Here is a 12,247-nt window from a genome sequence, read left to right as displayed (position 1 = left end):
TTACAGATCCATATGATCTTTTCATGACACTAGAAAATGCCATGTGTATCTTGCAGTTTCCCTATTCCACACTAGAGGAGGATGTAGGATCAGATATGGTCCATTGTCTTGCTTTTCATTTACAGTGAATATAAAGTCTTCTCATATTGGTCATTACATACTACATACCTGTGCAGATATAAAATATATACCTTTGCACGTTTTTTGTTATTAAACCTTTTATTACTATATGAATCAGAGTTCCAGAATTATTATTTTACCTAAACACTACAACCAAAAATAATACAGGTCTGGGTGACCACACATTCTGAGGATGGCTTACCTTTCTTGCCAGGATGTAACAATATATTTCTAGCACTGTTATCTTGCAGCTTACGTTATATTCTGTACAAGCTAAAGCTGTATTTTCCCTGTCACTCATTGTGGGACATAGGACTCATATTCAGGAACTATGGCTTCCACTGCCATTTAGAGGCAGATTGAATATTAGGCACAATATCAATCCAATCTCTATGGGCTATTAACCCCCACATGCCTTTCATGGCCCAGTTTAGCGTGTCCTGTAGAAAGATTGATATTTGCCCAGCAGTTCTGGTTTAAATACCCATGTGCCAAATTCCCATTTTTCAGGACAGATATAAGTTTGCCTTTGGGCTTGCTTTGCCTGTTTGTTGGGCTTTAGCCTGCTCCTCTTTTATGGACTGCTTTTAGTTATCCAATGGTTCCTAACCGAAATCATGTATCCCTCCATAAAATATGGAGAAACCACTACTGTAAAATCTTGCTATCAAAGAGCCTGATTTATGAAAGGCTGGAGAGGATACATATTCATCAGTGAAGCTGGGTAATCCAGCAAACCTGAAATGGATTTCTTAAAAGTCATTTACTATTTGTTAGGAAATATTTTGGACCAGATCCATCCCAGGATTGCTGGGTCACCCTGCTTCACTGATGAAAGTGTATCCTCTCCAGTCTTGGAGAGCTCTCATAAATCAGGCCCAAAGTCTATTAAGCGACAAAACAAAGAAAACAGTGGCTGCACATCAAGGTAAAATCACAATAATCTAATAATTTATTACCAATGTCATTTAAATCAACACATTCATGCATGTATTTCAGTTTAGAGATGCAAACTTGTGACCACATGGGTGTATGGATTTAAATGACATTGAAAAAAGAAAATGTTGGAGATAAATACACCCTTTGTTGAGCATGGAGCGGTTCTATGGATATGTTTTTTAAAGCAGTAAATCTGACATTTGTCAAAAATTCTCTGGTGTAGAAACAATCACTGGTATTGAAAACATATGAACCTGGAATGTTCTCCATCAGCGAATGTTTGGTGAATGTCATATTTGCTACTTTATAAATAGACCCTTAGGATCTGGTAAAAACCCACTATGCTACGCTATGGTTCCTGAATTTTGTGTCCCTCCATTGGCCCTGAAGAAAGAGTACTATGAGTATTTAAATTAATTTAGACTTTTAACCCTTTTACCAGTTTTCTACTGGTTTTGCTCTTTGTAAGTTAACCACACATAAAAATGACTCATGGTATACATGAAAATCTACAGATATTGTTTATGTTGTTTTTATAGTTTATTTCTTCCTTATGAAAATAACTTATCCTATTTACTTCCAGGGTACACAAGAAAGAAAAAATGGTTCAATAAATGTACTCACTTAACCGTATTAAGAATTAAGGTCTCTAGAGAAATGTCACAATTATCACCCCCTTGCTCATTGGGACCACCTAAATGGTGAGTAAGGGTAGTCCCATTGGACAAGGAAAGATGGTAGACTTACAGTAACAAAGTAAAAAGGAGACTGGAGCAGGGGTAATGGGGGGATCAGACAAGGCTGTTTTGGTTCACATAGTTAATAGAAGGTATTGATCCCTAGTTAAAATTTTACACAATTTTCTTGGCGATTAGGAAATCTTTTAAGCGTTTGATCTGCCAGATGCCAACAGAGGTGAGAATGACGGTTTGTACAATAGCCCACCATAAAACATTGCTGTTCATGTCTTCACTTTTCTGTCGGTAGTATTCTTCTCGCTCCTGAAATGAAAACAAGTAATACTATTAGAAGGACTTTGTTTAGACAGTTATCAGCTATCCATTTGTTCAATACCAATCTAAGGCTACGTACACACGTGCAATAATTGTTGTTGCAACGATTGGCACGATTATTTTTTTAGCGTCTATATAGTGCACAATTCTGTACATGCTGTTACAATACGATCGTTCAAATATAATCCACCAATAATGTACACACACTAGATACGATTGTTTGAACAATGCAGGAAGTGATGTGTACTAGAGAAAGTGTACCGCAGAACAATCCTTGATCGCTGAACAACCGTACGCACAATGGATTGTGAACAATCGTCGCCCAATCAGATCCACCGGGACGGTCGTTTGTTTCCAGCAACTTTCCTCGTTTGTCGGCGTCGTTGTGCACGTTTTTTGGTAACGATTTTGGGACGATTGGTCGTTAATCATTCGTTTTACGACTGAAATTATTGCAAGAATACATTAATGTTGTTTCCAATATTTTCAGTAAATTAGTGGATTTTTAAACACCAATAACAGTCTTGCACCTTCTCATCCGGGTATGTTGGGGTCTGGGAAATGCTAGCCAAATTCAAAGGTTTCTACTTCCACTTTTTTAAAAAATTATCGGCCGATCAATCGTCAATCGTTCGTTTCCAACGACAATTATTGTACGTGAAGCCTTAGTCTTCTGCTAGTGACTGATAGCCAACAATGGTCAATCAGAAACCAGAGCATAATAATGGACACCTGGGCTTCAGGCAGTCCAAATGACTGTGCAGACCTAATCACATTTTATTTTATAATATACATCATTTCACTTACTTAGAGTATATTTAAAGAAAAAGAAAGTAATTACTAAAATTCAAGTGATCTTTTTTTCTTTTGCAGGTACTTCCCTTCCTTTCCTGTCCTGTAGACACCACAATAAATCTTTTTAGAGACAGACGTCACCGGAACTAGGAAAATTTCATATTCCTTTTGTGATAATGAACTCAAAATGTATATTTTGTACATTGATCACCAAAACATATATTGTGGAAAAATCCCCTTCAAGGGGGCTTTGCTCAATTATTTAATTGGGGTGCCTAACATATAGTATTTACCATCTCACAAGTGATAATAAATATTATCACCATTGTTCAGCAAATAGAGTGCTGACCCAGGGAGCAGTTGAACCAAATGATGGAGTAATCCTATTAACTATCAGAGATGTATATATCACAAAAATGAACCTTCTATTTAGCTGTTTCCAATCAACCTGCAATGAGCAGATTTAAAATGGGGCTCAGGTGCATATAATTCACAAGCTATAAATATCCAAATCTGCAGATGTACTGATATTAGCCTTTAAATTAATTCTAAGAAAATTCTATATATGAACGGAAGTGTCATAAAGTAATTAGTGAAATTATACACATTTACATACCCGCTGATATTCCTGTTCTTTCATGATATGGCTCAACTCCCCTTGAAGGTTTTCTAAACTGTAGGTGACTTCTTTTACTTTATCCTTTGGATCCACAACTGAGTAATCGAGGGGATGTTCACCAATCTGAATGTCATAGTGGATGCGCTAAAAAGTACGATAATGATGCTGTTATCTCATCCACAGATTTATATAACAATGTGTCACTAGACCTAAACACATTATTTGTTTTGTTTGGCACTAGACAACCTTGGGGGTTAGAGATACACCATATAAAGCTTCAACAATATTTCTAGAACACATCTTTTATATTCTTTTCTATCTTTCCGTCTGGTGATAATAGAACCGTGTATCATGGTATCAATTGCATAATGCTTGAAGAATGAACGCAAGGAAAGTCCTTTATCTTGATATACCTCAAGATAGCTAAAAATAATTGGTGTTTGGGGTCTATGTTCTCACCCAACATTCTCCTAACTTTTCCCAAAAGTTTTCCCATGTATAAACCATGGGTAAACATTAAATAACACACTTTCTAACACTTGGTGGTGAAAGGAGGATGGGAGGAACTTGTCATCTCAAGGAGACCAGACAGCAATAAATTTGGGCATAGCATAAGTAAGTTGGGCCATACGTGCTTCAATTACTAGGGCCTAGGACACATGGGCATTTTGGCTTTGTTTCAAAAACATACAGGTATATAGGCAGTTGAAATCATTTGTATGTTTCAAAATCAGGTGTCCCTCCTTTCTGTTCTACGTCATTCGAGAGCTTGTGCAGATCTATAGCCGACACTAAGGACCAAATCTCTCTTATTTATGCAGCCATAGTGGCTCCAATAGCAAAACTCTCCTACATGCGTGCGTGGGAAGTAGATCTGGGTAAGACTTGGGAGTTGGAGAAGTGGAGTGAGTTAGCCTATTCCCTATCAAAAGTGTCTATCAATTCCTCGTTGGTTGAAGCAAATTACAAAGTGCTTTTACGCTGGTGTTTATTCCCAGAGAGAATAGCCAAATACAAGCTCTCTTCTTCTCCCTTCTGTTTTAGATGGTGTGGTGCAAGAGGTTCGATGGGGCACCAATGGTGTTCTTGTCACACAGCCCAAACCTATTGGTCAGAAATGTTTATTCTTCTCTCCTCAATTACATAGATTGAGATTAAAAAATCCCAGCAAGCTGCTCTTTTTAATAGGCTCTACCAACAACCAAATATTTAAAGAAATGGGCCAAACCTTTTCTGCTGGTGGCTCGCATAACATTGGCTAAAGCTTGGAATAAAGATACTATTCATAGGGATCCCTTAACTTCAAAGTTGAATAGGATTATGGTCAATGACAAACTGTCTCACACTATTAGTCACACCTTAGGCAACTTTGATCTTATATGGGAACCCTGGCAAACGTACAATGGGTCCTAAATGGTTTTAGTTTTTTATTAACAGATTTTCTAGATATGTAAGTCTCCCCATTTCCCTTTTTTATTTCCCCTCTAATGTCATTTCTGTTTATTGATGTTATTATTTTCCTGTTTTTATTTCATTTTTATCATAGTTTTGTTGTCTATAAATGTTATATTTGTGTTCTATACAATTGCTTGATAAGGGCGATTTCTATATTGCTTGTCTTGTTATGTGTGTTTTTTTTTCTTTTTGGTTGTTTTTGTTTGTTTGCTCTTTTCAGAAAATTGTTAAAACTTCAATAAAAAGATTGTAATACAAAAACATACAGGTAGGGTCTGGAATTTCTCTCTAGATTATACATGACTGGGATTACCTGTGAATGACAGTTAGTGCATAATATATGTTGAAATAATAAAAAATATTAGCATTAATAATGGAAATCTTTTCAATTACTTCCTGCCCTCACTGCAACTCGCTGTACTATATATATATTAGGAAGCAAAACCTGTCTTGTAGACTACTGAGAGTACCAAAAATGCCAATACATAGGCACTACCTAGATCAACAGGTAGTTTTTTTGCACATATTCATTTTTATTGGTAACCAATGTAATAGTAATTTAACAAACAGGAAACAAATAAAAGTTCAGTGTTTGAGTTTATATACTATTTTGAGTAACACAATAATGAACTGTGTTTTAATAAAAGGCTCTTTGGTTCCCATAACCTGAACAGTTTCCCTTCCTCCAAGCACTGAGCTGCATCTGTAAAATCCTAACAAACTATAAAGACATTGAGAGTGACATACTCAGAAAAGTAATGAGGTTGCAATGATCTGTATTGAATTTCCTTTTACCTGTGATGTGTATTCCTCAACTCCTTTCTACATCTCACTGGAGCAGAATAATGTAGCAGACACTGAACTGATTTCCAAACATATCTCTGCAATATTAGTTCCATTTTACATTCAGGAAGCTTGAGCGCCTCCGCTCTCCCATACACTAACTGGGTTTTGGGAAAATGGACTGTGAAATTGTCTAAGTAGATTTGTTTGCTCCACTGTCTCAGTTTCAGGGAAATCTCTGTCTAAATATTTTATGTTTGTGCCATGAATGATGGGACAGATTTAGAAGCTCGGTTATATTTAATCTAATGTTGTGTTTTTTGACATTTGATGAGTAGAGAGTCGCTACTCTGTTTACCAGAGGTTTCCAATGAATGACAGCATTTTACAAAACTTTGGTAAGTCATGAACCCTTATCACTATTTCTGCATTAACTTTGTATTCTCTACAGTTAAATTACTATAGTTAACACAAGACCCAAGCATCTTGCCCTTTACGTATTTAAAGTGACTCTTTTGCTATCAAAAACCTAGCATTACCGGGCTTTTACCAATATTTCAAGCTTGGTTGCTTTTTGAAAAGTGTAATCTGAAGGTTAAAGCTGCCTGCAGAAAAAGCATAGGATACCTAATATTTATCTCTCCAGTGGGCACAGACTCAGATTTTGACTCTCTTCTAGAGCTATAGTCCTTGGAGAGTCTTTGCCCCCAAAGTGAAATTTCAAAATTTCAAAAAGTGGCAAAAATCAAAATTTCAATCTTTGGATCAAAATTTTGAACTAATTGAATGTGCATAGTTTCGACTATCTCTACTCAAAATGTATGATTCCTAGATCAGCCATTCTCTAACATCCTTTAGAAATTGCATTAAGCTGTGGCTTATAATTTGGTCCCCGCATAGTTCCACTTCCAGCATCACTTGGCTGCATGAAACGAAGGACATTTTTAGTTGTCTGTAAAGGTGGCATTCTGAGATCACTAATGTATGGGGGCCACTCTCCCACCCAGTCAACCAATGCAAATAGTATTTTTTCTATTGACTGATGATAGCAGAAGTTCCCCGACATATGAAAATAGTTTTAAGGGAGTAAAAAGTGTAAGGCATTAAAGGTTGTTCTAGAAAATAAGAAGATACCTACCAATCTATTTGATGCAAATGCTATAAGGTTTGTAGAATTTGACTGCATGCAGATAGTATGTTCTCCATGAGAATGTGATGTGAATGTAAACTTTCCATCTGGTCCATACAATTTAGACAACAATACCTGTGGATATACCAATATAAGTCATATAAAGGTTGACATTTTCAGGCTTACAATACAGTAGAAAAAACAGATTATCCTTTTACCAATCTATGTGATTTTTGCCAACTTTTGACCCGGTACAAATATGGGTACCTGTGAGACATTATTCAGTCCAAGGAACAGAAGAAGCCTCATTACAATACATCTAAGCAATATTCTTGTTGTATAGCAATTTTTCAGCATATAGTATGGAGTCGTAAGAAAACATTTAAACATTTTATAAGAATCTTTTTGAATATTGCACACTGAAAAAGAACCTATAGTTAGTATTTGTTTAGTATAGTTTTTTTCTAACAATCAACAAGTGCTTGTATATTGAATTAAAAAATATACAAGTAGGGGAGTTTGTCATTTGTTTCCTAGCTCCCAAGACGATATACAGAGAATGTACACAAAAGTAGTGTTGCTATTTGAATTTAGGACATTTTCAAAATCATCCTGAACAGCTGGCATTTGGTATATTGGTGTATTGGTCAGGTGTTCATCAAAGTTTGCTCATGTAGTATATTTGTGATCTGTTAGGGAACCATAGTCGTCCATCAAAACACAACTAATATTATAGGTGAACTACCTAAACCCTGGACCTCAGACCCACGTTGTACAAAGGGCCTTGTCTTTTGGTCAAGGCTAAAGTCCATCTCTTGGCAATAAAGCATATTCTCTACATGGACTACTTTTTGTGGCCGCATGATGATGAAAGCTCCTTCCAAAGTCTTCATAATGTCAGATTGTGGAAGGACACCAGCTGTAAAAACTTCTCATGCATTTGTGGTGTACGCAATGTGTAAAAAGATAACACATAAAGCGAGGTGTATGTATTGCAGAGATCTGCATAATATTTTTTGGGTTATTTTGTGTTATTTTCACTTTGACATATGCATTAAGATATTTCAATTATTGGACAGGTTAAGTTAATGTTAGCATTGCTGTTAGTTCTGCAGGTCGTGCCGACGCCGCTGCTCCTAATTGCAGGCACGAGCGCCGGGTCCTATCTTTCAGGTAGAGTAACCCCAGTACCTGTGTTCCACGCCAGAGTTTCCTTCCTGCTGGAGACTTGCTCTGGTGTTTGAGCTGGCGTGAGTGTGTCTCTCATAAATCTATAAGGTAACACACACACGCACTCTGTTGTCTACAGCCTATGGCTGGATCTCTGCAGGTATTTAAAGGCACCTCCTACCACAGGAAGTTGCCTGAGCAATCTCAAGGTTTTACCCTGTTTAACTCCTAGTGCAAAGGTGTTTCCTCTGTTTGCTTTACTGTGTACCGGACCTTGTTTCTTACCCTTGGACTTTGCCTGTTTGTCGCCTGACAATGACTTCTGATTACGTTTTTGGACCTTTGCCTGATTGGCGCCTGACCCTGACCTCGGATCTTGTTTCTGGACTTTGTCTGATTGCCATCACCTTCTTGGCCACGCAAGCCCCTCGGTGCTTGCACCGGGTATCCTGACTCCTGTGGTCAGCTGCCACTGACCTGGGGGTTGCTCTGGAGTGGCACCTGGCAGCTACCCTGCAGCCCAAGCCTATCCTCACCATCAGAGGCTCCAGTGAAGACCTGGTAGCGGCTTAGTTACGCCCCTCTGGAGCATACCCAGTCAGTGGCACAGTGGGTCCACACCCGCTTGCATAACAGTTAACTTCATTAATCACTTTAAAATATTTGCAAACGTTGGCCGAAACACATTGTAAGTGTGTTTTGACCAGAAGGCCTTGATTTCCCAATTCTTACAGGGAACTTGCCATATGCCAATATTAACAAATACTTGCTTTCACAGCACTTAATTTTGCTAAATGCTGGAGTGCTTCACAGGGGTCATGTACTCTAAAGATCAAAAAAAGAAAAGGTGGCTATTCTAAAGCTCAGTCCCTCATGATGGTGGTGTCTGGGTTGATGCAGACATCAGATCATCCATGCAAGATCCCAATGACAACACCATTGATATTGGCACTTATTAAAACTATTCCAAACAACAATCACATGGAAGCCACATCTTGAACCTTCATGCCTAAAAATATCTCACCCTAGTATAGATATAGCTCTAGAGGCAACCCCAGGGTAAAATGCATGGATGTGAAAGTCCTAAGAAGAGATCACATATNTATATATATACAGTATATCTATATATGTGTGTGAGTTCAGGAAAGAAAGTAAGTGCTGAGATTGCCAGAGCGTGGTGAGTTTCTTTTTGTGGATCTTACTGGAAACAATATTTGGCAATGATTTCTTTCCTTGCATTTAATATTTCAGACCTGTAGAGCCTTTCGGACCTGCAATTCTTTACTGACTTCTTAAGTCATGTGAAAAATGAGTAGCAGAGAGCAAGTTAATGCACAATATATTATAGCATTTACCTCATCATTTGGAGCCTTGACAGTCACAACCATTCCAAGGCCAGGAGCGGATTGAAGGAAGTCATGTTGACCTAAGTCCCACTTTTGAACCTTGTAACGACCTTATCAAAGGACAAAAAACAAAGGGCGATTGAGATATAAAGCTGGGCAGAAAAAGACTAAATATTTATAATAGCAGAGGGCTGGGGATAACAGATGTGACTGGTTGGGACAGGATCCGAGGATTACATTGAGGTCTAGAATAAGTGTAAATGCATTGTCATTGGAAGAAGGGGCATGGTTACAGGAAGGGATGATGTTTGCACAGATGGGTAACAGATAGAGTTAGGATTGGGGTTTTGGGTAGGTTAGAGGGCTAGTGTTAAGTTACAGGTAAGGTCAAGGTTTTAGGAATAATGTTAGAGTTAAATGAAAACTTAGTGTTTGCATTATGAGAAGAGTTGGTGCTTGGGTTGCAGGTAGGGTTAGTATGCGGGATACAGGGAGGTTTATTGTTTGCTGCTACAGAAGAATACAAGTTTGAGTTACAGAGGAAGACAGTGTAGGGGTAAGGGTAATTGGAGGGTTATAGGTCTATGAGGAGCGCTAGTGTTATAGGAATACTTGTGTTAGGATTTTGAAGGGTTGGTGTAGGGAATACATTATGTCTCAGTAATTAGATTATATTAATTATTGGAGTTTCTATTACAGGAAAAGTTGTTTAGTTTGTTTAGTAACCAATGTTTGGGTTAGTGTTGGAGTTACAGAGAACGTAAATGTTGGGATCAATGGGAAAACTAGTGTTAAAGTTAAAGATCGCTGTAAGGATTCAAAAAGAGCATTAGAGGAAAGTTAGTGTTAAAATAGGGTGTTGAAGTTTGAATTATAGGGAGGGTTAATGTTTGGATTACAAGGAGGGTCTGAGTTTAAATTAGAGGTTCAGGTAGAGGTAGTGTGAAGGACACAGAGAGGGTTGGTGTTTGCAAATACTGTGATCATATGTATATAGAATATGTTTGGGGTACAGTAAAGAAAAGTGTTAGAGTTATGGGGAAGGATAGTGTTAGGATTACAAGTGGGGTTGTGTTAAATACAAAAAAGGTTGTGAAGAATATAAAAAGGATAAGTTTTGGGTTTCAGGGAGGGTCACTGTTTGGGTAATGGGATGGTTGTTAGTATTAGGGTTTCAAGGAGGGTTGGTGTTAGGATTACAAGATGGGTTAGGGTAAAAATAGGGTCAGTATTTGGGTTAATGAGATGATTGTTAATATTGGGGTACAGGCAGGGTTATTGTTACGGGTATAGGATAAGTTAGGGTTACAGGTATGGTTACAGTGATTTAATGTTAGTTTCAGTGAATAGTTTGTGTCTGGATTACAAGGGGGGTTAGTTACTGCATGTCTGAACCTACTCTAACCTCCAATTAGGTAAGAATAATAATTCATGGAATACTATTTGTTATTGCAATCTGAGAATTATGATCGTCTAGGTGCTTACCAATTTCATTAATTTATATTAACTGTACAAATTATTGATATTAGACACTATGTTGCGTACATATAACATATTTGGAGTCTGTTAAGTTAATTTTCTTTTTTTGACTTTTGCATTGTATGCAGATTTTACTTAAGTACTATTTTTGGATCTATAAATGTAGCATGAGACCTAATTGCTAAGCAGGTTAGGCAGCTAGCATTTATAGGAAGAGTACCCTATATTTTTCTCTTATGACAGATTTGTTTTTTTTTAATAAGTTGTAGTTTGAGGACCCTTGAATTATTGTCTTCCAAATGCTGTGGCAATTTTTGTGCTTGCTTTCTCCAAATTGAATGAATCAGCCACATTAAGTCTGTTACTGTCCAAAGTATGTTTTAACTCTTCTACTAGGTGCCAAAGTTCGTTTTTACCCCCTATGATATCATCACAGGGGCTCCCAAGGTCTTTGCTCTTTTGGTGCTCTATATCACATCTTTCCAGGGGCAAGGTGCCTGCTTGGATCATCTATTAGGCACTAACAACAAGAAGGAAGTGTTACTAGCAGTGACAATGCTGACAACCCAAATAGGACATACAAAGTTGTCACCCTCCTGGAGGAAGGAGGAATTTTGAAACTTTTGTCAATTGCAGAGCTGCAATTAAATGTATTGATTTCCTAGAAATGCATGTGAGATTTTTTAGTTTAGAGGGCTGTTTTCATTCACATAGGAAATTAACTCCAATAAGTAATTTGTGTACATATATTAAGTAATATTTAAAGCCCTAAATACTAATAATTCCTACTTCTAGATTAAAAACTAAAATACCAATTTTGCCTTTGGATATACTTTGTCAATGGAGCCAATAAGTTTTTACCTGTGACCAGCATTTCAGCAGGGAGATCCTCGATGATGCATTTCTCCTCTCTTTCTGCAGAGTGATAGTACATGGCATTTGCCAGCATCCAGACACTGAAAATGATCACTAAACGTGCTACAGTCGCTGCCATGTCTGTAGTCACTGCAAAGAGAAAGCACACTGGAAACACAGATGGATGTCAGCATTCACAATGAGCTACCAGTGCACTACTGATTCTCATGGGAACAGCCATCTGCTTGATATTTGCATGTTAATTATTAACATTCAGAAATACAAACTTAAATTTACAGGACATTTTACTACAAATATATTGAAGATAATTTTTTTATTTTTGGAGGGAGTGGATAAAGACTAAACGTGGGGTATCCATATGAAATACCCATATGTAGACCTGCGATATGGAAACCAAACTGCCGTATGGGATTGGGATTTCTGAATAATTTCAAACAGGTAGTTCAGATTAAAAAAGAATAATAATCTCACAAACTCTGCATTATTGAATTTGAAATTAAAGTGGAAAAATCAACATTTGTTA

General features: G+C 37.4%; 1 protein-coding gene across 1 annotated transcript; it reads right to left on the bottom strand.

Annotated features, from left to right (window-relative positions):
- Positions 1-1,554: 1,554 nt before the first annotated feature.
- LOC140327834 (transmembrane emp24 domain-containing protein 11-like) lies at positions 1,555-11,841 on the bottom strand. The gene is made up of 5 exons (XM_072407149.1): positions 11,710-11,841; positions 9,379-9,479; positions 6,863-6,988; positions 3,484-3,630; positions 1,555-2,060 (listed from the first exon to the last, which is right to left on the bottom strand). The coding sequence occupies exons 1-5, from the start codon at positions 11,795-11,797 to the stop codon at positions 1,911-1,913; spliced, it is 612 nt and encodes a 203-aa protein (XP_072263250.1). The 5' UTR covers positions 11,798-11,841; the 3' UTR covers positions 1,555-1,910.
- Positions 11,842-12,247: the final 406 nt, after the last annotated feature.

Source organism: Pyxicephalus adspersus, chromosome 3 (assembly GCF_032062135.1).
Source record: "Pyxicephalus adspersus chromosome 3, UCB_Pads_2.0, whole genome shotgun sequence".
In the NCBI taxonomy this organism is placed as follows: Eukaryota; Metazoa; Chordata; class Amphibia; order Anura; family Pyxicephalidae; genus Pyxicephalus; species Pyxicephalus adspersus.
This window is presented reverse-complemented; position numbering and strand designations above follow the sequence as displayed.

Coding starts and splice junctions, on each gene's coding strand:
- LOC140327834 (XM_072407149.1), bottom strand. CDS start 11,797: ATGCTGGCAAATGCCATGTACTATCACTCTGCAGAAAGAGAGGAGAAA. Junction 9,480..11,709: donor TGCTGAAATGCTGGTCACAG/GTAAAAACTTAT, acceptor TCCTTTGATAAG/GTCGTTACAAGGTTCAAAAG. Junction 6,989..9,378: donor TCAAGGCTCCAAATGATGAG/GTAAATGCTATA, acceptor GTATATCCACAG/GTATTGTTGTCTAAATTGTA.